Below are 25,705 nucleotides of genomic sequence, written 5' to 3'. Positions count from 1 at the left end.
CCCTTTCCCCTTCACTCACCGGCCCGGCTCCGCCCCCCGGCCCCGCCGCCGCATAAGACCGTCGGCGGCTCCCCGCCCCTACCCGGCGCGCAGCGGGAGGCTGAGGATCCGCGGTAGCCATGGTGTTGAACCCCGTGCTGGGGAAGCTGGTCAGCAAGCGGGTGGTGCTGGCCAGCGCCTCGCCGCGCCGCCAGGAGATCCTCACCAACGTGGTGAGTGCGGCCGGGCAGCGCTCGCCTCGCCCGGGCCGCGCTGTGCGGGCAGCGGCCGCCTCCAGCCGCCGGGCCGGGCCTGCGGGGCCCGCCCGCTCCCTGCTCCATGGGATCGGTGGGAGCGGGCCGGGGGGAGCAAGGTAGCCGTGTGCTTTCCGTAAAGCACCTGTGGAACGCAAAGAAGGTTGTAGCTCGTCGTTCACCCCGTTCAGCCCCTGCCTCGCTAGGCAGGCCGCGGAAGGCTTTTGAATAGCACTTCGGTATTACCCATCCAATGTAGATTGCTTAGTGTTATTATTCTTAATAATTCAACTGAGAAATTGAACTTAAATGGAAAAAATAACTTTACAGTACGAATATTTGGAGAAATGCTGAGGTTCAGGCATGTACTCAGTTGTTAGAAACCTAAGGTGCCTGCTGGGTGTAGTAAATTCGCAAGTGTAACCTGGAAACAAAAAATTGAGGTTTTGGGGTTTTTTTTTTTGACAAAACCATACAGAAACCGGCTGGTTTTGTTTTCTCTCCATCACATGTATAAGGACATGTAAAGGCTGGTAAAGCTCCTGTAAGATTTTGCACAAGTGCTGTGGATAGATTCAATTAAAAAAAAATCCACTAGTAGAATACTTCTGTTTATGAAGCATATAAGTTTTATACTGTTAGTTCTTATAGGAAAAGGCTGATGAAATTACTAATGCAATTAGCTTCTAATAAATAAGAGTAAGATCAAATAAGCACACCGGTTTAGAAGTTCCTTCTGACTGCTTTTTTGTTTGTTTTGTTTTAGGCTGTTTGCAAATTATATGTGTGCGCTAAACACTGTGATAGAAGCACTGTGTTCTTCCCCTATGGGTTTGCCGGGGGAGGTGTGTTAAAGTGGAAAGAGCAAGAAGTCAAATTTGCCACTTGCTTGATATGCCTTGTGAGCAATATTTAATAACGAGACCAGATTGATTGCATCACTTTCCTCTGTTACAGGGCCTGCGGTTTGAGGTGGTTCCATCCTGGTTTAAAGAGACACTTGAAAAGTCATCTTTTGCAGCCCCTTTTGAGTATGCTGTGGAAACAGCAAGACAGAAAGCTCTTGAAGTAGCAAACAGAATGCATGTAGTAAGTTACTAGCTATTTTGGCAATGAGTTTTTTGTCTTTAGGTGGTGCGTGTTCCTGTGACTCGTTTTGCATGCACTGCTTAAGTGACCTCTGAGTCCTTTTTCTCCACTGAAGGTGAATAGCTATTTTTCTGTCATTTGTGAAAGACAGCTTTCTGAAATTAATGCGCCTAATCAAAATTCTCATGCCTGCAGTTCAGGCTTTCCACAAACTGCAGTAGCCCGCATCTTTTGTTAGCAGCAAACCTGCTCTTGTTTGGGAGATAGTTCCTTTGAAAAGTCAGGTGTGTGGCTGACCTAATTCCAGGTGTTTGTTGATTGTGAAGACAGACTATGGAAAAACCCTGATATGAATCCAATGCTTTGCTGTAGCTTTCACTGAACAGTAGTGACAACAATAGCTCAGAATTTGTGAGTGTAGAAATACCAGAAGACAGCAGAAAAAAAGACAAATTCTATTCTGGACAAAGAAACACTTAGTTTCATTTCAAGAAGGGAGAAGTTGATGTGCCTTCAGGTTCTGTAGACAAGAACCTAGTTTTGTATCCTAAATTTTATCAACCAGTGATGCAGCTTAAACTGTCAATGATGTATTTGACTTATGACCTTGACTGTTATCACTGTGTTTGAGCCATAAGGCTGTTGTCTACCAGGACCTATTTTGAAGTCTAGCTGATTAAATCCCATAAAATGCACCATAATAATTTCTTAATAATAAAGCTTTGAAAGAGAGAGGTATGTTTGTTGATGCTATACTGGTGGCAGGAAAGGAATATTGAACACTTTAAACTAACTGTGTTGCCAGAGGTCACCATTCTTCAGAGCAAATATTGCATGATCTCTAAAGTAAATTGTTACCCAGTTTTCTGTCAACTACTTTTTCAGACAATGATACAACATTAGGAGAGTGGATTTTAAACCCAGCCTCACTAAATGACTTACTTTGGACTTTCATTGCAAAACAGTGTACTGGGGATAATGCTCATTCAGTGGATTTCAAAATACTTCTTCATACAGGAATTAGTACCACTAATTTTAGACATCATTTAGCAATTAAAAGCATATCAACAGCATTTCTATAGAAGAATTGCCTCCCTACAAATGTTTTAATGTAATGGTCACAGTTACAGATAGGTTTCCTGTCATGACGTGTTAAATAATAACTATGTACCTGATAACATGCAAATAAATCAAAACTCAGCTGTTAAGGACAGATGCAGTTTAAAGTCAAGAAAAAGCTACAAGGAATTTTTATATAATGCTACCTCTCATTACCAGAAAATGGACTGTATATGTTCCCTTTTCAAAGAGATAAGTCAGGTGTAGCTGGAGAAAATGGTTTTTATTTTTCAATAAAACTTGACTTGGAAATGTGATCCCAGAGGGCTGTATTCTCTGGCTTCCATACTCTTCCATACACTGGCTTCCATAAAGGCACTTCCTTTAAAGGAATTGTCTGCCACCTCAAGGATCAGGTTGACCTTTGTTATTTCCTGGATGCAGTTGTTTATTAGCAATGTGTTTGAGCAAATTTGTGATGAGAGAATAGGCTGCTCAAGCTTCACTTTTATGGCCATATGAGTGATTGCTATTTTCCACACAGTCGAAATGAAGAAATTGTCTTGTTTTCAGATCAGTGTAGAACCCTCCCTGTAAACCAGTAAACTGATGTTTTCTCACTGTAAATTTTAAAAGATTTCTACCTATTCTGACGAATTATTATTATCTTCTTTATGCAGAGGCATATGAGAACACCTGATGTTGTCATAGGAGCAGACACTATTGTGGTAAGAAGTCTTCTGTGGTTTAGCATTATTTTATGACAAATGTAGGAAATACTTGTATCTTTAAAGTTTGAAAACTGCCTTCACTGTGAAGTTTGTGTTTCTGGATGAGTCTTTTTTCCCAACGAGGTAATTTTTGAAATCTTGAGAGCCAAAGGCCTTGCTGCTGGTTTTGCAAACACTAGTACTGCATAAGTATTGCCTTGAATCCTCTAATATATAGTGGAAATCCTGTTCTCAGGCAACTGTTGGCTGTCGAAGTCCAGATCATGTAAACTGTTCAGTGTTGTGCCTTGTAGAAGGCATCATTTTATACCTGTCATCTCCATAGAGATGGTGCATGGTTAAGGACAGAAAAAGTTGGATTGCCCTTTTGTTTGAGAGCTGCCACCACTGGAGGGGGTAGAGTGTGATGCTCATTATGTGCTTGATGCTAAATTACCTGTTCTACCAAAATATCTGTGCTTCTTGCTCTACTCAGTAGACTCATGTTTGAAGCCCTGACTGAAACCACGGTTTAAACACAATTTCTGACCTCAGTTTCTGAAAAGTAATAAAAAGCAGCGTATTCACTCTGTCTTTCTGTTTTAGTCTGTGGATGAGCAGATCTTGGAGAAACCAGTTGATAAGCAAGATGCCTATAGGATGCTGTCAAGGTCTGTAGTTTTAAGTAAGATTCCAAATATGTATATTAAACTGTTTTCAAAGGAGCTGTACAGATTCCTTGATGTATATGAGAATCTCCATGGACACAAATTTTTCAGTGATTTTTAAGTAGAGTAAACCAGTTCTTCCACTGAAAAAGTTAGACCTGCTTTTATGTTACCTACAGCTGCTTGCTCTTGCCCCTCCACTGTAGGAAGCTGATCAGAGACATAATGAACTGTTTTGTTTTCATTTGGATTGATTTTCAGAATCACTTATCACAAGACTCTGTATGCTTCAGCTGGTACAGGATGGGGAGATAGGGAGAGAAATCATGGTGGGAAGGAGGACGGAACCATCATAGCAGTGGTTTGAGGCTTGAGATTTAATGGAATAATGATAGCATATCTTGGGTTGGAAGGGACCTTAAAGATCATCTAGTCCCATGGGCAGGGACACCTTTCTCCAGACCAGGTTGCTCAGAGTTCCATCCAGCCATTTTTTTCATTGTTGAATGTTTGATCCTTTGTGGCATGTTCAAATTTAAAAGTAGTTTTTTAAAACAAAGAAAGGCTAGCAACCTGTGTCATTAGTAGGAGATTCACAAAGGAGTCTTGTCTGGCAAGAGATTTTTCACAACTGTTTTTGCTTGAAATTATGCCATGTCCAGCTAATTAAATTTTTTTTTTTCTCCCAGAGCCTAATCTACTTCTAACATATGGAAATATTTGGGGTTTTGTTTTGTTTGTTGTAAGTTTAGGTCAATTGATATAAAATGCATGTAATGTTTAGCTTTTTAGAACTCCAGGAAAAAATGCAGACGATGATACATCTTTGCATATATCCAAGGTGTCAGATGAAAATTTGCACACACTGTTTCATCTTACAAATCAGTGTGGAATCTTTGGGGGACGCAAAGAGTGGGAGATGCTTCTGATCACATCCAAAAATATTCTGGCTAATCATTGAGGCTATTCCTTAAATAGTCTCTTCAATTCACGTTCGCTTGCTATTTATTATACTTCTATTGCTGACACAGTAGATTAATGAAGTCCTCAAAACTAATCAGCCACAGCGTGGCACTCCAGAGCCACTACGAGAGGGAGTGAGGGGAAATGGAATTTGGATTCTCTGCTCTCTGGCTTGCTGTGGGATTTCTGAGGGCCAGTCTGGATGAAATGAGAACATATGCTCTAGTTCCCTATCACTTGCTTAGTCTAAGTTGCATCATCTAGCTGTGTACTGCCAGCTTTCAGTGAAGATGGCTGTAAAAGCAGTATTTGTGCCGACTGGTCTTTTCTAATGCATTTGAAATAGTCACTTTCCTGATGCACAGTGAATAAACTGATAGCATGGACTACTTTTCCAGTACAGTACAAGTGATATTTTGGAGACTTGAAATAACTGAAGCTTTTGATAGTGGTTTTTGTTGGATTTTTTTTTTTTTTTTGGTTGGTTGGTTTTGTTTTGTCCATGCCTTTTCACCTATATTGAAATGACTAAAATAAAATATATGTGTTCAGGGTGCGTGTCAGACCCATTATGATAGAATCATAGAATCAGCTGGGTTGGAAGGGACCTCTGAGATCATCAAGTCCAACCCTTGATCCACTATCGCTGTGGTTACTAGACCATGGCACTAAGTGCCACATCCAGTCTCATCTTAAAAACCTCCAGGGATGGAGAATCCACCACTTCCCTGGGAAGCCCATTCCAATGTCTGATTACCCACTCTGTAAAGAAATTGTTCCTAATATCTAACCTAAACCTCCCCTGGCAGAGCTTAAGACCATGCCCTCTTGTCTGACTGATAGCTGCCTGGGAGAAGAGACCAACCCCACCTGAGTGGTAGATTAATATAAAGGTCTGTTTCTCAGGCTGTAGCAATGTAATCACATAGAACATTTCATAAGACTGTTGCTTAATGCACTTCTTTTCCCTGACAGGTTGAATGGGAAAGAGCACAGCGTCTTCACAGGAGTGGCTATTATACACTGCCACAGTAAAGGTATGTGTATCATTTTATTAAAACTCGGTATTTGCATTAGAAGTTATTCTCATAATGACTCGTACAAGTGAAAAAAAGGGATGAAAATGTTTCATTTACAGTCTGAATTGGTTTTCTACTCAAGAATTACCTTATCAAAATATACATAAAACCTCCTGACAAAAGCCAGTCTTCTTGCTGTATTGAGTTTTCACACAGGAAGGAGGATTACAAAATATATAGACTTTAGAAATACTGTCTCTAAAAGCTGTGAGACTAATTGAAAGACCAGTGTAAATTGTGGGAATATTCTAAATGAAATTCAAGTAAGGCACTACCAAGTGTGAGACTGAGCAGAAACTGATCCATATTAACTTGATTCCTGTGTTCTGTTTACATTGGCTGATAAATACAAGTGGTTGCTGTTATCTGTAGTTACTTCAGTTTTCAGTAAATAAGGGCAACTTCAGAGCCAGTTTTAGGGCATGACTAGAGTAATGGCTTAATGGCTCAGATGGTTAAGGAACTTTAGAGAGCAATACATCAGTGTTCTTTATCAGATAATTTATAGAGTAAGCAAGTGATTTTTATGTGAACTGTACCATTAATATAATTTGAGGAGTGGTTGGGGAGCACTGTGTAATAATTATGTCAATATTCCTTTTGTTGAGCTTTTGCAGGGATCATTTTTCTGACATTTCACTAAACACAGTCTTTCTGTAGATAAAGTATTTACAGGTTTTAGTATTTTCTGGAGTCATTGCTTTTAACTCTTGTAAAATAGAAATAAAATCAGTAACCCAGTACCCGTACTAATATGCTAGTACAGTAGAAAGAGAGCTTCTGCAAAAGAAATAAAATACATTATCAAAGGGTTCCTGGGAGCAATCCAGCAACAATAATATTACCTTTACGTGTTTACTGTAGGAAGAAAGTTAAAGTGCACACAACTGTAGTACTGATGCTATAACAGCACATCTCATTTAAAATTTGCAAATTTAAGCCTCATCATATTCAGATGAATAAAAATACTGTAAATCTGCATATTTCCCAAGTGATGCCATCAGCGGAAGGATTTTTTAGAATACATTTTTAGTTTTAGTTTATAATTAAAATGTTTTTGTTAAGTACCACATATATATTACAGATGAAATTTTTATCTTAAGCTGATTGAGGTTTTTTATCAATACTGAAAGATGTAGTAATCTGTCTTCACATGCAACAATTTTCTTATTTTATCTGGTTTATTAAATGGGGTTTTTTTCCACACTAACACCATTAGAAGTTGGTTGGTATTCTCCCCTTGTTCTGTACTGTAGATCTTTCATACTCTTCCTGAAGAATTTCCACTCCTATCAAGACAGTGGTAACAGGAGATGCTGACTTTGGTGTTTGTAGAAAAGAGCAGAGAGAACTAATAACCTGTAATGTGCACACTCATTTGTGCAAAGTTGTTTCCTTTTGAACATGCTTTGGAAAAGCCTTCACCTGGAACGATACCAGATTCAGTGTACCAGGTGCAGCAGGGTCCCTACCCACGTGTTCAGTACTTTATTGCACCTTCCCTCAACCACTTCTAGATAGAGAGGTCTGAAATAATCTTGTCATTTCCTGAGAGATGATAGGAAAATGTCAGTGGTGGTTATTGATGGGATTGCTGGATGCCTCAGTCTGTGGTGCAGGTGCAGCTGCACATTCCCACTCTTATGACAGCTACATATTGAACTATGATGTGTTGTTAAGAGTTCTTTGACAACAGTCATAAAGTTGGAAGGCTGGTTGTAGCCTTCTTTGTATCTAGTGCCAGATGTGTGTGCCAGTGGTCCATAAGTAGCTCTGTATAAGCATTATTAAAGAACACATTCCACACAGGGAGAGCAATCTGTTAGCCCCAAGACAGGACTGCAGAACTTGAAAATGCAAGCTTTTACTGTTTTGGGGAAGTTATGAGTCCACTGTCCCTCAAGAATGTTATTAGTCATGTCATACATCTGTGTAGTATCTTTAAGTTTTTCCCCAAGCAAAATTGTCAAAAGATTACCAAATAAAACTTAGATGTTATGCTCTCTAAATTACAATTCCTGTTTCTTTTCTTTTCTGTAGACAGTAAGCTAGAGATGGAAATTACTGATTTCTATGAAGAGACTAAAGTAAAATTTTCTGATCTGTCTGAAGAGCTCCTATGGGAGTACATTCATAGTGGGGAGCCAATGTAAGTAAGACTCTGATGCTATCGCATGACATTTGAGAATAGGTCTTAGGGTATGTTATTAAGCCTCCAGCAGAAAGTGTTTGGTCCTGTGAAAAATTGCTTTATATGTACGATAAATTATAGCATGGGTGATGCAAGGTGAGTATGTTCTTCTTGTTCTTCTCTAGAGCTGTCACTTGTCCAGGGAAAATGAGATACCTTCTTAGAGCCTTAATGCATTTGAAAGTGAAGACTGGAAATACTCTGGATTAGAGCAAGCACTCATGCAATATACAATTAATTCTCTGTTAGCAGAGGCATTCAGGATCTTCAGTACCTGAGACAATACAACTTATGTATGTTCCTAAGCCATAATTATCTTTTAGCTTGTGTTGCTGCTACCCTTGTAATGTACTAGTTACTTATATATGTAGACAACATATACAAATATACTAGACAACAGTGATTCCACAGAAGAAGCAGGATGAGAACAGAATGCCTAACTACTACTCCGAAGATGAAGTTGACTAGATTGTAAAAAAAAAAAAAAAAAAAAAGACAAGTACTTTTTTGGAGACAACAAGGGAATGTTTGTGACTTTAAGGAATTTGCCTTTTCTTTGTCTGAGCTGAAGCCTAGTGAAGGCGTAGTTAGCATTATGGACTGCATATCAGGTGATCTGAGATGACCTTTAGTCTCTGTAATTTGAATTCTGACCGTGGAAGGATTTAAACTGTAATGGTTTTTAAATTCATTTGTGCTATAAAGCAATACAGTCATGTTTTAGTGGGGAAAGAGAAACCAGTGTAGACCGTGGATTTATTTCAGTGCTTATTTGTAAATGAGGCATACTTTCTGAGCATGCAAGGGTCTCAGATTATTAAATAGACTGATGCTAAACTGGATTATGCAGAGAAGAATGTTTTGGCAAGACTACAGCTTGTAACAGAAATTTCTGGGGTTTTTGAAAGGAGATCTTTAGTGTGCAGCACATCATAAAGTAGTAGTTTGAAACAGAAATGACCATGGATTTTTAGGACGATTGTCAGTTTGAAAATTATTTTGGAATATTCTGACTATTTCTTCTGGAAGAAAATGTACTTCAGCAGTGCTTTGCTGCAACAAAATGGCTCATGGGCAGCACTGGGTCATTCTGTTAATTCTGCTGAACAGGATGTGTGACAGCAAGGGTTTCTGAAGGACCAAAGGTTCAGAGAACATATTTCATTACTCTCTGAGGCAGAAGACAATTGATCTTAGTTTATAAAATCAAGAAGATAGGAAGCATTTGTTCTGACTCTTTGAAGGAACTGCTAAATTTAGTGTCCTCTTGGGTCTGTTTCTTCTTTTCTGGCTCACTGTAGAAAGAAGGCTGGACCATAGTAATCCTAACTGTTTTAGGCTTGTGTAATGAGTAGGCTTAGTTTCTACCAGCCTCTTTGACCCAGCTTTTTATTTTGTGATCTTTCCCTTGTGAACAACTTTCTCCCCTCACAACTTGCAGTGTGAGGATCCGGTGTGTTTTTTGGTAGCTCTTCTATTTATGGCAGTGAAACCAAAGGACTGCACTCTTGGAAAGAGGTGATTACAGAGGGTGGAACTCTACAGTTTCAGGCTTAACTGTGAAGTAATAAAATGTAGAATGTAAATGTCCTACTCGGGATCCAATGCCAGAATATAAAGTTCTGTAGAAAAATAAATAATATGTGGCCAGTTGTGTTAATGGTCTTGGTGGGATATGATACTACTGCTTTTGATGGTCACAATGTTTTTTGCCTCCCTGTGAGCATATACAAAAATGACTTCACCCTACTGGTCTGTGACTTCATTTAAAAATGAAAAGACATTTTAGTCATTATAATATTCCTAATTTAGTTGGTGTAAGTCTTAAGAATATTATAAAAGAATAATTTAAACAATGACAAAGCTATACAGTGGTGCTTAAAATGCTAGATAAAAGGAAAATCCCTGTTCCCCAACTTATAGCAATTCAAAAATTGCATTTGCTGGCATACTGATTCTTCTGTTTCTTTTAGGAGACTATTACAAAGGGAATCTGGAAATAAGTTCGAAAAATGTAAAGAGCTGTTTCTGATCAAATCTAAGATGAAAAATTTGCAATTATTCTTTGTGTAGTAACTTCCTTTCACAAGCAGTTTATGTAATTCCATGCTACCTTAAGTTAATAGATCCAAGAGTGACTGACCTTTGGTTTCAAAGCTTGCTGATGTAGGCTTTCAGATTGTGTTGTTATGTAGGAAACATACTTTTAACTGCCTTCTTCCTTCTATGCAAATAGTAAAATTGTTGGGTCTATTGCAGCTTATCTGCCTGTATGTATTTCCAATCCACACTGTGGAATTTGCATAATTACACCTAAAGACAAATTAGATTTCCAAGGTTACTTTCTGTGCACCTATGTTCCTGTGCCAAATTACCAGCATTACCATGGACATCTAAGAGCACAGTGTTGTGAACCACAATTCTACTCGTATCTTGGATGGTTGTGCAGGAGTTGGATAGGGCTGAATGGAATGCAGTGGAATTTTTTTGAATAGGTTGCTCCTTCACAACAGAGTCCTGTCTTCCCGATCCTCATTTTAGGTATTGCTGTGATTTGAGAACTGCAAGATGCATTCTACGGTCATTTTAGTTCTAGGATGCCGTCTTCATTGTGAGCTACTTCGGGACCTGACATATTCCTAAAGGCTTTTCAGCCTTGTGGAATAGGGTGAGGGTCATCTGAGTGACCCAGTGGCAGTGTTGGTCTCAGTGACTCTTGCTGTTACCTTTTTAGTAGCCAGGTCTTGGGGAATGCTGGGTAACCTATGGCAATACAATCAGCTGGTGTTACCTCCTGATTAGGTGACTGTGGCATTTGGGCTGTCTGAAGCATGAAGACCTTTGGCTACTCACCCTTAACAGAAATACTGATCTTTATATTTATCTCGTGGTGTATAAATTGAAGTGTTGAGCCTAGCTAGTAGATTTAATCTGCCTCTAACATGAGTACACTATTATATATAATATCATTATATATTATAGAATCTTTATTCCAGCTTCTGCAGTACTGGTGGATTTTTTGTGTTCTGTGTTACCTTTGCTCTTAACCCTAATTAGATATATGTTGGTTTTCCTTTCTCTTCCCCAGGGACAAGGCGGGTGGATACGGTATCCAGGCCCTTGGTGGAATGTTGGTTGAGTATGTCCATGGAGACTTCTTGAATGTGATGGGATTTCCTCTGAATCACTTCTGCAAAAAGCTAGCAGAATTGTACTATCCACCCTCTAAGCATAATGTACAACATAAAAAGTATGACTCTATCCCTTCTGTGGACACTTTTGAGAACCTAAGTGATGGAGAAAGTGAATCTTCAAATTTCACAGAGCACAAAGGTGCCAGTAAGTTGGACAGCAGTGGGAAGCATTCCTCAGGAGGTGTTTACACTTCTGAAAACAGTTCTGGTGTCAGAACTGGTTTTACAGTACCTTTGGAAAATCAGAATGGAGTGTCACAAAGAGCACCAGAAGTTCCATCTAAAATTCTAGAGCTGATGGATGGTTTTAGGGCTTCAAAGGTAAGGAAAAAATAAGACTACTCATTACATTGCTTTCTGATATGATTGTTTCATTGGGCTTCAGTATGTACCAGGTAATATGAAATACTTGAGCTGGGGTATGAATGTTAATAATAAAAAAAAAAGGACCACTGAAGTTCTAGAGAGTCTAAGATAGCTGAAACATTGTTGGGTGGGTGTTTTGTATTTGCTTTTATCTGTTCTGTCTGTTCTATGAAATTTCAGTTACCCATTTGATAATTTTCTCTCTTGAGCTGAGAGGGAAAAGAGGTTTTGTGAGGTGATTTTTTTTTTTTTTTTTGACTGATCAGAAGAGCACAACCAAGCTGAAATTTATATACTCTGCAAAGAAAGCATTTAATATGGCTAACTTACCTGACTTAAAACTGTGACAAGAACTGTATATGTATTTCCTTTCTGACTTTTAATGCTTAGCATTAGAATTCTGTGGAAGATCTTAATTTTTTTATTGCCTCTTAAGGATATTGTTTTTTAACAACCTATTTTGTATTCCAGATGTGTTTAACTGATAATATCCATACTGTATGTGGTGGTTGCATACTCATAAGAGCTCATGAACAAAGTCACATGCTCTATGTAGGAGCCAAGCATGATGAGAACTGTATAGCTGGACATTTTAAGTACCCCAAGTTTTCTACTCACAGTTTCAGTGTAGTGAAGACAATAGTGAAGAAGGGGAAGAAGAAATGAACAATGATCATTCTAATAGATTACTGTTCTCCATGAAGTCACTTGTGCTTTTGGAAAAGCAAGTGCTAAAAAAAAGTGCTAAAGTGGCAATGAAATGCAAACTTGGAACTAAAGATATAACAAGTTTGAGGGGTAAGAGGAGAGTTAATTCTTTTCCTCTATTTAATTTTTATTAAGCAGAAGGTCAATCCATTTCCTTGATTACCATTAATTTTTAAGTACATTATAGTCACTTGCAGTTGCAAAGAAATGTATTCTACGGTTGCCTGTGTGCCTTCACCCTTGAGCACTACATAAATTTCTTGGTTTTAGGTGTTTTAACTACTTTAGAATCCTGAAACTGCAAAATCACAAATTTCAAACAAAGAGGTATATATTATTACATCTCATTAACTTTTCTCTCTGGTTTAGTATATCTTTACAAGTTCAGCTAAGGTTTTCAGCTTAGACCACTATTGCCCATGGGCTTTTCTTCACCATGAGGCACTATCTGTTCTCTCGTCCCCATTCCATATGTATGTATCCTATTAAGTTGTGATGTAGTCCAGCTGTGTGGTGAAGTTGTTTGGGTTTTTTTCCCCTTAATTTTAATAAAACAAGGACCCATATTATAGCAACTGAATCTGTTACACTGTTTTTGTGCAGAGTTTCAGTTCTGTATGTTTTGGGTAAATCAAATTTAATTTGATCTTTTGGTACTGATTCATATGCTTAAGAATGTTTGACCTTGTGGAACAGTCTTATGGATGAGGGTATGCTACATATCTGAATAAAGAAGTGATCTTCGTGCAAAATCTTTAGGTTGCATCCCAGAATATTTTGAGTTCCCTTCTGTCCTAAATGATTTTGCTAAAAAATCTGTTATCAGCTAAGATACCGAAACCCTCTGAGAGGGAAAGAAGCAATTTTTAGGAGTTTGTTAAGCTGTGTTGCACTTTAAGAACAGTAGTTGTGTAGAATAATTGTAGGCAGATTGTTTTGTTTCTTGGTTGCAGTCTTTTAAACTCCACACACTATAGCAATCTTTTTACCTACATGTAGGCTCTGCTTGTAGCCTCTAAGCTGAAGATATTTGATCACCTGAAACATAAAGGTCCAGCGAAAGCTGTGGATATTGCAAATGACATTGGAACCTCTGTATGTGGAACAGAAAGACTCCTTGATGCATGTGCTGCTCTTGGATTACTGGAGAAGACACCACAAGGTGACTAATTTATCCTCCCTGCAACTCCATATAACTGAAAGACTATAGGACCAGAAGAGATGCTTTGAAGGTTACAAGTCTAACTTGATATTGTGGGTAACTTGGAAGGGGGAACAGATGTTGCTCCTTTGCTTTCATTATCAGTAGCTGGAATTGGTCCGTGTTGGGGCAAGCTTTATGCAACAAACACATTCAGGTGTCCTTTGTGGAAACCTTAGATTGTGTTTGCTCTCTGGACATGGTACTGAGCAAGTATCTAAGAAAAGGTTATATAGACAGTCCCAGGGAGCAGTGTAATAGCTCAGATGTGTCATCTGCACTTGGGTCACAACAACCCCCTGCGCACTACAGGCTGGGGGAAGAGTGGCTTTAAAGCTGCCCAGTGGAAAAGGACCTGGGGGTGCTGGTCAACAGCAGATAGATATGAGCCAGCGGTGTGCCCAGGTGGCCAAGAAGGCCAATGGTGTCCTGGATTGTATCAGAAATAGTGTGGCCAGCAGGACCAGGGCAGGGATCCTCCCCTTGAATCAGCACTGGTGAGGCCGCACTGCAAATCTTGTGTTCACTTTTGAGCCCGTCATGACAAGAAGGACACTGAGGTGCTGGAGTGTGTTTACAGAAAGGTAACAGAGGTGGTGAAGGGTCTGGGGTACAGGTCTTATAAGAAGGGAGCTGGGATTGTTCAGCCTGGAGAAAAGGAGGCTTAGAGGAGGCCCTATCACTCTCTACAACCACCTGAAAGAAGACTGTAGCAAGGTCAGAGTTGGTCTTTTCTCAAAAGTAACAAGCAACAATGTAAGAGGAAATGGCCTTGAATTGTGCTGGAGGAGATTTAGATTTAATACTAGGAAAAATTTATTCTCTGAAAGAGTTGTCAAGCATTGGAACAGGCTGCCCAGGAAAGTGGTTGAGTCACCACGCCTGGAGGTATTTAAAAGGCATGTAGATGTGGCACTTGGGGACATAGTTTAGTGGTGAATTTGACAGTGCTAGGTTAAAGGTTGGACTTGATAATCTTAGAAGCACTTTGGTGGAAAAGACTTTTATGTTTCTATCTAAAGTAATGGTCAAATTCCATTCTCTGCCGCAGCAGTGCAGTCAGCGCTGCTTCAGCAGAGAATCGGGATTTTAATGAGAGCTCTGGAATGTGTCCTTTCATGAACAACAATCTAAATTTTAGTTCCCCTAACTGTAACAGTCCTTGAAAGTCTATGTAGGTGAGAGAGTCAGTATTAGGAATAACTTCTTCAGTCCACACTATGTATTTCTAAGTTTCCATTTAAAATAAAAATAATAAGTTAGTGCGTATCTATATTTTTCAGCATCTAAATTCTTTTTAGGAACTAAGTACTTGCTCCTTTCAGAGTGACAAGAGTTTGAGAATTCTTTACTTTTTATGCAAAATTTCTATTAATAGATCATAAGATCAGGATTTGCTAGCAGGAAAACATGCTTTCAGATTTTAAGTGACAGTTGTAAAGTACCAAAACAAAGCTGGTTACAATTGTTTTCTTCCCATAAGGTTACAGTAATACAGACTCAGCAAATACCTTCCTGACCTCAGATGGTGAATACTCACTTCATGGCTACATTATTCACTCTAATGATCACCTTTGGCCTCTCTTTACAAACTTGGAGTCTGCTGTCAAAGAAGGCAGCAGGCAGAACCATCGAGCCTTTGGAAAGAAAGCAGAGGATTTATTTAAGGTAATAAAAACTCTCATTAGTATCAAAGCCAGCTGTGAGGAGCCCAGAACTGATCTAGGGGCAAATGGAGACTGTGCTGTCTCAGGAAGTTTGTCAGTCTCAGAAATGGTAGAAACACAGAGAAACTCATGAGTCCCAGGCTTCTGTTCTCTTCAACTTTAGGCTATGAAGTGGTAGAGCAGTTACAGAACATATTGGGAAATTCAAGCACTGACAAAAATTCTGTCTGAAGTGTTGCCCATCCCACAGACACACTCACAGAACAACCTCTAAGCCTGTTTAATTTACATTTGTGTTCTTTTTATAAAACCAATTAGTACCTTATCACACATGCACTCCTTTCATACTGGGTGCCAGTCACTTGATACTGATGTGCATCCCATTTGGGCTGTTCTGACTGTGTAGTCAAAGCTGTGTTCTGTCGATGCAGTGGAGAAGGGATCTAATCTCCTTTATGATGGTTTGTAGTTTTGTATGTGCTTCAAGCTGCTGTATGTTGCTGATAAAATTGTAATCGTTTCCACCAACTGTTTTCATCTCTCTGGCATTCCTTTTCCAATACTAGCCCAGGTGCATGTGTTCAGACTGGAGAATCACTTAGGGTTATAATTAGCCTAACTTGTCAGTTACCCATCTGGTGAAGCAGGTGGAGAGGCATAAATATTTGTGCCTGTTTAAGGAGGGAGCTGTTAGCTGAGCAGGAGAATGTCAGGAGTTCATATCTGACAGCAGCGCTGGCTTAAATTGTGTACTTCAGACTACATCCTGAGGTTCTTAATTTGTATTTAACTTCTAGATGGTGATGAAACCAGCCTCCTAAAGGAGATGTCTACATCCCTCATGTACAGTTGATGGAAGGAAATAAGAGTTTTTGGAGACTTAGGAAGGTCTTGTTAACCTAATGTTAGTATTTAGATCAGTGGTGAACAGAAACTCCTTTAGGAATCATTCAAAGGGTCCTTCAAAGGGAATTAATATACTTTGCGCTGCTGCAGTAGATGCCTAAATTTATATACTAATTCAGTGATTTTATGAATGTGAACTGGATCTCATCCTTTGTTACACACCTGGATTACCAACTTGCCTTCACTTGAGTGATGCCTGTGACCAGTCTGGACCTGGGCTCTCTATATGTACAGGATAGTATGTCTGAGCAGAAATACATGAGCTGCCTATGGCACTGTGCACACCACAGCCTAGAGGTTCTTCTGTTCTACTGTAGCCACAAAACCAGCCATAACTGGTGAAATCTGTATGAAAGTGAGACATAAAGGGATTCATGCATATGTATCATGTAATGAGATTTTGATACTGAATGCTTGCTTCTTCCCTAATTAAAAAAAAAAAACAAAAACAAACCAAAAGCCAACAAAAAATTGTATGAGCTTTAATGTTTCAGATTTACATTATAGTCCAATTATCTGGTTATTTTCCCATCATGGGAGAACAAATGTCAGAATTAAATGAAAGCAATTTGTGAGTATGTCAAGAAGAAGGAATACCTGAGGTTGTCTTTCAGTCTCCTAAATCTGCCCTTTCAAACAGTTTAAAGTCTGGAGACATCTTACTGTGGAACAAATGTGTTAGTAAATATATGTGAAAGACACACTACTTCTTCAAAAGGCACTTTTCAGATTACCTCTTTTTCCTGCTATGATGCCCCTGCTCCCATGGGTATAAGTGTTGAATTTAACAGCCTTTGGGAGTTCACCAAGACCCGGTTCAAACCAGACAAGTTTGTTTTGTGAGACACACTGCAAAAGATGTCTGTGATCAGAATTCTTGAGGGGATGCAAAAGTGTGCTTTTCACTACAGTAAAACAACAAAGGACTTTCATTAGCAATTATTCAGTGGCACTTTTAACTGATCTTTTATTTTTAGAATTCTAATGCTCACAGTGTGCACCTACTGTCTTGGTTGTACATAGTTTTAGATAAATAATGAAAATGAGTTTCAGGTTTTCTTCCTTTTTAGGACTATTATCACAGCCAGGAGGGAAAGCAACGTTTTATGGCTGCCATGCACAGCATTGCTCGCCTGACAGCAAGAGACGTGGCTACAGCATTTGATCTTTCACGGTTTAAGTCTGCTTGTGATTTAGGAGGTATTTCTTGTAATTGTATTTGTATACAAATTAAAAGGAAAAGCTTGATTTCAGTTCCACAATTTATTACTTGAAACATGTATCATTTTTTTACTAGAACTGTAGTAATATTAACTACTGTTATTTTCCTGGTATTGTAATGTCAGAATGAAGGAACCAAGTGCAGCTAATTGAAAGCAGAGTTACCTAAATGGTATTTGAGCAGTTTGAAATAAGTGAATGCTTGTCTCAATCAGTTACATACTGACACAGCTCAACACAGAAAATAAGATAGTTTGTGGCTCAAGTGATAGAGCATTGGGCTGGGAGTGCCATTTTAAGATGTGTTGTTGCTCTCTTTTGACATGTCCAAGATCTTCAAAAGTAATGAAAGTAGTGAACCACTCTTATTGGGGTGTCAAACTTGAAATACATCACTGCTGGAACAAAAGGTTTTGATTCTTTTTGGTTTCTTTTGTTGATTATTTTAATAATATCTAAGATGTCCACCAAAATGTTGAAGACCAATGGTACACCTGAAGAAGGTCTTCTTGTTAGCAGCCTTTTTTGCCCTGTGCTTGGAGCTGCACAGAGGGAGTGTTATTATATATAGGGAAAGATCCACTGAAGGAAGAACACTTTATTTAGTGCCTGGGGAGGTGGACAGCATGTCAGAAGAATTAAAACAATACTGGTGCAACCTTTGCCACTTTTGCAGATACTCTAACACTTTGTGATCTTTATCCTTTGCTACACTGGAGAGTGTTTGTCAAACTTCATATACTGGTGTTTTTTAAATTCTAAACAGTTCTAGTGCTCTTCGTCAACAAATTAGAAGCCCTTGCCATTTCTGAGGTACTGGTATCAAAGGTCATATTAGGAATTCTGTATCAGTAAGGAGTCATGCCTGCATTCCCCAAGCTTTAAAACATTGTTCTAACCACCAGGAAGTCTATTGCCCATGTTTAATTGTGGAGCTGACTGTCTACCTCTAGTTCTGATTTGATGTCTCTATTTTATATACAGCCTTGTCCTTAAAAATGCCTGAAAATGCTGGGAGAAAATACTTGATTTGACTTTTTTAAACTTTTAACAGGTTGCACTGGAGCTCTGGCTCATGAATTAGTACAAATATACCCAAATCTCAAGGTCACAGTATTTGACCTTCCAGAAGTCATTGCAAACATCTCTTACTTTCAGCCTTCAGGACAACACACAGCTTCAGTGACATTTGTATCAGGTAAATGTAGTGCATGATCTTTTAAATGATTTCTGTTAATCCTGAAGCACAGAACAGGCTCTTTTGCTGCTGCTCCAAAAATGTATCTTAGTACAAGGCACTGCAGACTGACCCACCCTAAAAGGGGACATTGTATTTTTCAAGTCTGTGAGGATAAAAACAAACCTGCTGTGATTGGAGAATGTGGATAAGTATGAATGAGTCATTTTTTGATTAGCTCTGGGAGCAGAGGTTGCATGTCCTCAGGCATTTCATTTCTGGCAAGATCAACATGGTGGCTGCGAAGAACTTTGTCTCCTTCCTTGCTTTAGGCTTGCTCTCCATTCTTATGTTACAGAATTCTTACCTGTGATCTGATCTTCTCTTTAACGAGGCTTTCCTTATCTGCATATCAGAACATACCTGTACCTGTTCGTTCTTGTTACTTTCTTTACCTCTGCTGAAGCTCCTGGTTCCTCTGCAATATTTTAATTTCATTTTGTAGGAATATATTCTGTGGTTTCTGTAGGAATGTACTAACTTTGCTTTCCAACAGGTGACTTCTTTAAGGATAATCTTCCAGAAGCAGATCTTTACATCCTTTCACGTATTCTTCATGACTGGCCTGATGAAAAGATACATGTGCTGTTAAGCAAGATATCAGCTCTTTGCAGACCAGGTAAGTTTTGGGGGTTTTTTTCATCTTGTGGAATTAAAGGTGAATGTTAATGTACCGTTAATGAGTAATAATAAGTTCATATTAAAAAACCATATTTCTCTGTTCAGTCATAGTAGCCTTTGCTTGAATGTCTAGGCTTGCATTATGGTAATACGTACTAAGAAGGAAACAAAACTGCAAGTAAAATTATATATAAATAAGCTTCACATACAACTGTATCATCTCCCCAATCTCTGACAGGCCCAGTCTTTCTTACTAAGCCCTGTATCACCAAATAACTAAGCATGTGCTTATTTCTAGACACAAAAATAGTCTAACTATAAAGTTCCTTTAGGTTAATCAAGAAGCAGTGGTTTTGCTGTCATTTTGCTGTCTCAGTAGTGCCCAAAATATGGTCAGCTGGCTGGAGTTCAGTACTACTTTATGCACACATACCATGAGAAGTATGTAGCCTCTTTGACTTTCTCCTGCATTTGAATCATAGAATCATAGAATAGTTCAATTCAGTAGTTCCAGTTAAAGTTGGAAGGGACCCATAAGGATCATCCAGTCTAATTCCCTGCTTCTTGCAGGACTAACTAAAACTAGGTCATATGACTAAGAGCATCGTCCAAACCTTCCTTGAACTCTGTCAGGTTTGGTGTCATGACCAGTTCCTGGGGAGCCTGTTCCAGTGCCCAGACATGTTCTGGGTGAAGAACCTCTTCCTAATGTCCAAACTGAACTTACCCTGATGCAGCTTTATTCCATTTCCTCCTGTCCTGTCAATGGTCACCAGAGAGAGGAGATTGGCACCTCCCCCTCCACTGCTGACGTTGAGGAAGTTTTAGATAGTGATGAGGTCACCCTTCAGCCATTCCTTCTCCAGGCTGAACCAGCTGCACTCATAAACTTTGCCCTTGAGGCCTTTCACCGTCTTGGTCACTTTCCTGTGGATACCCTCAAATAGTTTGTCCTTCCTACATTGAGGCGGCCAAAACTGCACACAGTATTTGAGGTGAGGCTGCACCAGCGCAGAGTAGACTGAGGCAATCACCTGTGTAGTGATTGGCAGTACTGTGCTTGATGCATCCCAGGACACAGTTGGCCCTTTGGACTGCCAGAGCGCATTGCTGACTCATATTCAGGCAGTATTAAAGATCAAAGGAGAAGACAGAAAGCAGAAAAGCATGACTGCGAAGATCATCTGATTCCTTAATCCAACTGTAGCCCCGAAGTTCGTTTCAGAGGAGAACATTCAAAATAAGATCTAGGCCATAAAGTATAATCCTGATTATAAATTAAAGAAAATTGGGGGTAACTGTATTAATCTTTTTATGCAAAGATTTGTGTATGACAGATACTTACGGGAGTTGTTTGGTTCAAATGAAAGCAACGCTGAGTTCGAGTCAGGCAGTGACATGAACTTTACTGAAGTGGAGACAGTGCTCTAAACTCTCCCTTTTTAACAATAACACGGTTGCCTTCAGGAAGAGATTACTGAAAGTAAAGTTCTTTCACTGATTTCCATTAAAAGATTAGCCTGAGGGACCTCTAGAACTGTCTCTGAACAAAACACTAAAAATTTGAAGCTAAAAATACTTACACTGAACCACTTTTGGTTGTTTTGGAATTGCAGGAAGTGCCTTGCTAGTGGCAGAAACTGTGCTTGATGAACAGAAGACACACCCTTCTAGAGCTGTGCTACAGTCCCTCAGTATTACTGAAGGCAAGCAGAGAAGTGGCTCAGAATATAAACAGCTACTGGAGAAGTACAGGTTCACAGATGTACAAATTAAGATCACAGGAAACTTATTAGATGCTGTTCTATGCTTCAAAAAGAGTCTGTCAGTGTAGTATGCCCAGAAGCAAACTGGGATTTTCATACACTTGTGCAATATATGCATCATCAACCAACACCTGTTACTAGTTTAGGATTATTTTGACCCTTTATCTGAAGCAGAGTTATTACAAAAAGTTGGACTGCAGCTCCTGCAGGAGTGAGTTCTGTGCATTTTAAAAGGTATTTGGGGCAGGCCAAAACTCCTGTGTATGAAATACCTTAATGTCCAGTTCTCTTGGCAAGTTTTCAGACTGTATTAAGCTTAGACTTGACATATCTGTATAGCACGTCAAGTTAAAACTTCAAGCTTGTATTGAGCCACATTAATACCTTAGTTTTTTTGGACCTTAAAATAGAATTCTCCTTCTGCAGCGTATTCAGTGGTTACTGCTCATTTTTATCAGAAATGAAAAAAATTAATATTGTGCTATCTGTCTGAAATTGGGGATATTAATCCCCTTTTTATCACTGTTCTGTGGGACTTTACTTAAAAACATCTTTAGGACACCCTTTTAAGCATTCTTTCTGCAAGCAAAAGTGAAACAGGACAAAACTCAAATGTGTTCCTACAGCAGCTATAACATCACAAAGGAGCTTCAGTGGCCTCTGACCTCCAGCCACAGTCTTTACGCATACAAGTTGCAGTTCAATGCTGTTCCTATTGCTTACTATCACTTTTGGGGTTTTCTGAATATGGTTGAATGGCTGTATATGTTTTCTATCTCATTACTTGAGATGAGTTTTAGGATTTATGTATAAAACTTCTTATGAAAATTAAAAATAAGTTTATTCATGCTTCAGTCATTAATTGGAGAAGTATGTGCTGTATCTTATCTCTTCAAGTAATTTGTCACTATTGTCATCTCTCCTAATGTTTATTTTTTTCCTGATACTTCATTGATATTTATGTTTTCTGTTTAACATATACTTTGTAGTGGAAGCCTCTCTGGAAATTAAAGCTGTACTTTCAAACTAGCTTTCTTCTTTATCAGTTGTGAGTTTCTTGCCTGTCACACTTGTACAGCAATAATCCCAATAAACCAGTTTGAAAGAGGCTGTGCCAATACTGACCCACCAACCTCAGCAAAAGAGAGCAAGCTGATGAGCAAGGTCAAGAGTTGCATCTGCCTGGATGTTACTAAATCAAGAGTTACTTTGCTCTTTGAGCACTGAGGAAAGGAAATGTACTACAGTGATTCAAATCATCAGAAGAAACATGCCTACTACTTAGCATTTCAGCTGTCCAAAATCAGGGAAATGTCAGACTTCTACCACACTGAGGTTTTTAATTCTTAGCAGAAGGCTTTTTTTAAATGGAAATTTGACTGATCTCATCTGTACAGACATTTAAAGATAAGGCCAAATGTTCAAGAACTGAATAAATTTAAAGTGTTTCTTTTTCATGTTGACATGAAGCTTGCCAGTAGCTTAACAGGGTTGTATACTGAGGCTCATTCCAGCAGTCAGATGTTTCTCATCTCATACTTAGTCATAATGCTGTTCTTTAAGCTGCTATAAGCTGTTTGAGTCAGAAAGTTTCAATCCTAAAGTTAGCCTGCCTATAACTCTCACAGGCTTTAAAACTGTGCCCCTAAGTACTATGTATCTGACTGTAAAATTTGAATAGAATGTTCTTGGTTACCAGACAACCTCAGTGTACTTTATGATTAAAGCACAACACTCCATACACATTAAGCATTAGTCCCTTGGGCATGGTGTCTGTGGTAATGCACCACAGCTTTGCACTCAGGATAATTAAGCATTGGAGCAGGTGGCCCTGAGAGGCTGTGGAATTTCTGTCCTTGGAGGCTTCAGGATGTGAGAACAAAGCCCTGAACAAGCTGAGCTGACTGTAGAGCTGCTCTGCTTGGAGTGGAAGATTGGACTGGAGGTCTCCTGTGGTCTGTTTCAGTCTCAGATGTTCTATAATCATTTGGTGTAACCCAGTCACCTGAGAAACTATAAGCTCATCTTCTCTCATTAATATTCAAAATGAGTTTTTCAGTTGCTGTGGAGAAAGCTGATATCTTTTGCTGACTGGTAGAAGGGGTGGTTTTAGTGGTCTGACACTGAAAATATTTCCTAAGCAATACACATAACTGAGAAAGATTTTCAAGACATGAAGAATGAGGGGGTTAGGTTTTAAACTTTCTACTCAATTGTTAAATATCTGAGGTGTATGAGTAGGAATGGCTCTGAGGAGATTGTCTTAAAGGGCAGAAAGATATGAATGTTATGCATCACTTAGTAATAAAATTACTGTAAACTGCTGCTATTTTGATCTTAGTTGGTGGCCTCCTACCCCCACTGTGCCAAAAGAAACCACCACATAAGATGCAAGACAAATAAGTAAAGCAATGCTTGTTTTGTCAGTAGCCCTCTCTTGGCTTCCCTTTCCCCTCACAGGTCTGAAAATGGAAGAAAAGACTCTGTAAACAGGAGCATTTAAGTTCTGTTCTCATCCTTAGGTCAGTGCCACCACAAAGAACTCAGTTTCTACAGAAATAATATACACAATATATTGTACAGAAACATTGACTTCTCTGTTTCTACAATGTTCGCCATCCACTGCTTTGTCTGCTTGGCACCATTTCAATATGAATGTGAAGCAGCAGTATATCCCAAAGAGAAGCAACTTGATTACTGTCTCAGTTTTCCATAACCCTCATGCCCAATCTACAGAAGTCATCCCCTTTTCCTCTGAAAATGGACTCACAACTTTGACTTGTGTGTGATCACTCCATACTGTGAGAGGGAATTTCCTGGGTTTTGTGAGAGGAGTGGATAATTCATTTAATAGTAGAGCAAATCCATAAATTATAAAGGAAGTCACCTGTGTCTTGCAGTTTGCATCCCTACATATGGTAGCAGAAATTCTCCTGCCTGATAATAGATTAGAACTGTTCTATGTGGTTTTTTTTTAAATTAGGCTGTGCAATTTTGCTGGCTGAAATGGTGTTGGATGATGAGAAGAAGAACAGGAGCACAGCTCTGCTGCAGTCTTTGAACATGCTTGTGCAGACAGAGGGAAAGGAGAGAAGTGGCTCTGAATATCAAGCCTTGCTGGAACAACATGGATTCACAAATGTCAAAATCAGAATTACAGGAAATTTGTTAGATGTCATTCTCTGTGTTAAGACCTAGAAAAAATGGATTTAGTAAAATCTGGATGTCTTCTACTCATGTTTGATGTTTTGTAATTATGCAAGTACCTTCAACCCCTATCAATGTCATAAACAAGAAATGTTATGTCAGCTTTCTGATGTTACTTTTAAAAAGGGGGAGAGATTGATTTAATTTATTTTTTACTTCAGTAAAATGATGCCAGAAGATTCTGGTAGTGATACTGTTGCTGCACAACAGCTGTAGCACACAAATGCTGGCACCAGCTTCTTGAGAGAGTCAAGACAATCACACAGAATCACAGAATATGCTGAGTTGGAAGGGACCCACAAGGATCATCGAGTCCAAACCCTTGCACAGGACCATCCTGAAGAGTCACCATGTGCCCGAGAGTATCGTCCAGACACCTCTTGAACTCTGTCAGGCTTGGTGCTGTGACTGCTTCCCTGGGGAGCCTGTTCCAGTGCCCAAACACCCTCTGGGTAAAGAACCATTTTCTAATATCCAACCTAAAACTCCCCTGACACAACTTCAGGCCATTCCCTTGGGTTCTGTCACTGGTCACTCCAGAGAAGAGATCAGTGCCTGCCCCTCCTCTTCCTCTCACAAGGAAGTTGTAACTGCAATGAGATCTCCCCTGAGTCTTCTCTTCTTCAGGCTGAACAGACCAAGTGGCCACAGCCACTCCTCATACAGCTTCCCCTCAAGGCCCTTCACCATTTCCATTGCCCTCCTTTGGACACTCTCTAATAGCCTAATGTCTTTTTTATATTGTGGCACCCAGAACTACATACAATATTCAAGGTGAGGCCACATCAGTGCAGAGCAGAGTGGGACAGCCCCCTCTCTCGACCAGCTGGTGATGTTTTTCCTGATGCCCCCCAGGACACAGTTGGCCCTCCTGGCTGCCAGGGCACTGCTGACTCATTCAACTTGCCACTGACCAGGACCCCCAGGTCCCTTTCCATGGCACTGCTTTCCAGTATGTCTTTCCCCAGTCCGTACGTACATTCAGGGTCACCCCCTCCCAGGTGCAGAATCCAGCACTTCCCCTTGTTGAACTTCACATGGTTGGTGATTGCCCAGTCCTCTGATTTGTTGAGGTCTCTCTGCAGGGCCTCCCTGCCTTAGAGGGAGTCAGCAGCTCTTCCCAGTTTTGTGTTATCTGCAAACTTTCATAGTATCCCTTCCAGTCCTGCACCCCAGTCATTTATGAAGATGTTGAAGAGCACAGGGCCTAAGATGGAGCCCTGTGGAACCCCACCAGTGACAGATTGCCAGCCTGATGTTACCCCATTCATTATTACCCTCTGTGCTTGACCCGTGAGCCTCTGCTTTGTGTGAGGTTTCTGGAAAAAGGCAGTTGTATAAAAGCACAAGTTTCATCTGTGATTGTAATGAGATTATATGTGGGGACACAACATTTGATTCAAGAATATCATCGTGCTCCTTTTCAGCCCTACTTGATTTGTGAGCTCTTATAAAAGTGGATAGCAGAATACAAGATTAGATAAAGAAAAGAGAAAAAAAAGGTGCAGAAATGAAAAGTCATAGCGATGGAGAGAAAAGGATTTCCCCCAGTGAGATGCAGATGTGCTCCAAAGGTGAGCAGGACAGGGGAGCTATTGAACAGTTTCCTAACACAAGGT

General features: G+C 39.6%; 1 protein-coding gene across 3 annotated transcripts; it reads left to right on the top strand.

Moving 5' to 3' along the window:
- Nucleotides 1–45: 45 nt before the first annotated feature.
- ASMTL (acetylserotonin O-methyltransferase like) lies at nucleotides 46–24,112 on the top strand. 3 transcript variants are annotated; one of them, XM_032679478.1, is made up of 14 exons: nucleotides 46–212; nucleotides 1,191–1,322; nucleotides 3,062–3,109; nucleotides 3,698–3,762; nucleotides 5,698–5,759; nucleotides 7,842–7,950; nucleotides 11,081–11,507; nucleotides 13,260–13,422; nucleotides 14,945–15,129; nucleotides 17,105–17,234; nucleotides 18,310–18,453; nucleotides 18,989–19,111; nucleotides 20,730–20,819; nucleotides 23,863–24,112. In XM_032679478.1, exons 1-14 carry the CDS (start codon nucleotides 120–122, stop codon nucleotides 24,075–24,077), a joined length of 1,986 nt encoding a protein of 661 aa, XP_032535369.1. In that variant the 5' UTR covers nucleotides 46–119; the 3' UTR covers nucleotides 24,078–24,112. The 3 variants fall into 3 exon arrangements, with proteins under 3 accessions (XP_032535369.1, XP_032535370.1, XP_032535371.1); XM_032679479.1 differs by lacking the exon at nucleotides 20,730–20,819 and having other exon boundaries at nucleotides 52–212; XM_032679480.1 differs by lacking the exons at nucleotides 46–212; nucleotides 3,698–3,762 and adding an exon at nucleotides 454–472.
- Nucleotides 24,113–25,705: the final 1,593 nt, after the last annotated feature.

This window comes from Chiroxiphia lanceolata, chromosome 2, assembly GCF_009829145.1.
Source record: "Chiroxiphia lanceolata isolate bChiLan1 chromosome 2, bChiLan1.pri, whole genome shotgun sequence".
Taxonomy (NCBI): domain Eukaryota; kingdom Metazoa; phylum Chordata; class Aves; order Passeriformes; family Pipridae; genus Chiroxiphia; species Chiroxiphia lanceolata.
Note: the sequence above shows the minus strand (reverse complement) of the source record. Positions and strands in the feature narration are given on the sequence as shown.

Bases quoted from the DNA above. Each gene is read 5' to 3' on its own strand.
- ASMTL (XM_032679478.1), top strand. From the start codon at position 120: ATGGTGTTGAACCCCGTGCTGGGGAAGCTGGTCAGCAAGCGGGTGGTG. The intron at 13,423-14,944 runs GTGACTAATTTA...TCTTCCCATAAG, and splicing joins ACTGGAGAAGACACCACAAG to GTTACAGTAATACAGACTCA. The intron at 18,454-18,988 runs GTAAATGTAGTG...GCTTTCCAACAG, and splicing joins TTCAGTGACATTTGTATCAG to GTGACTTCTTTAAGGATAAT.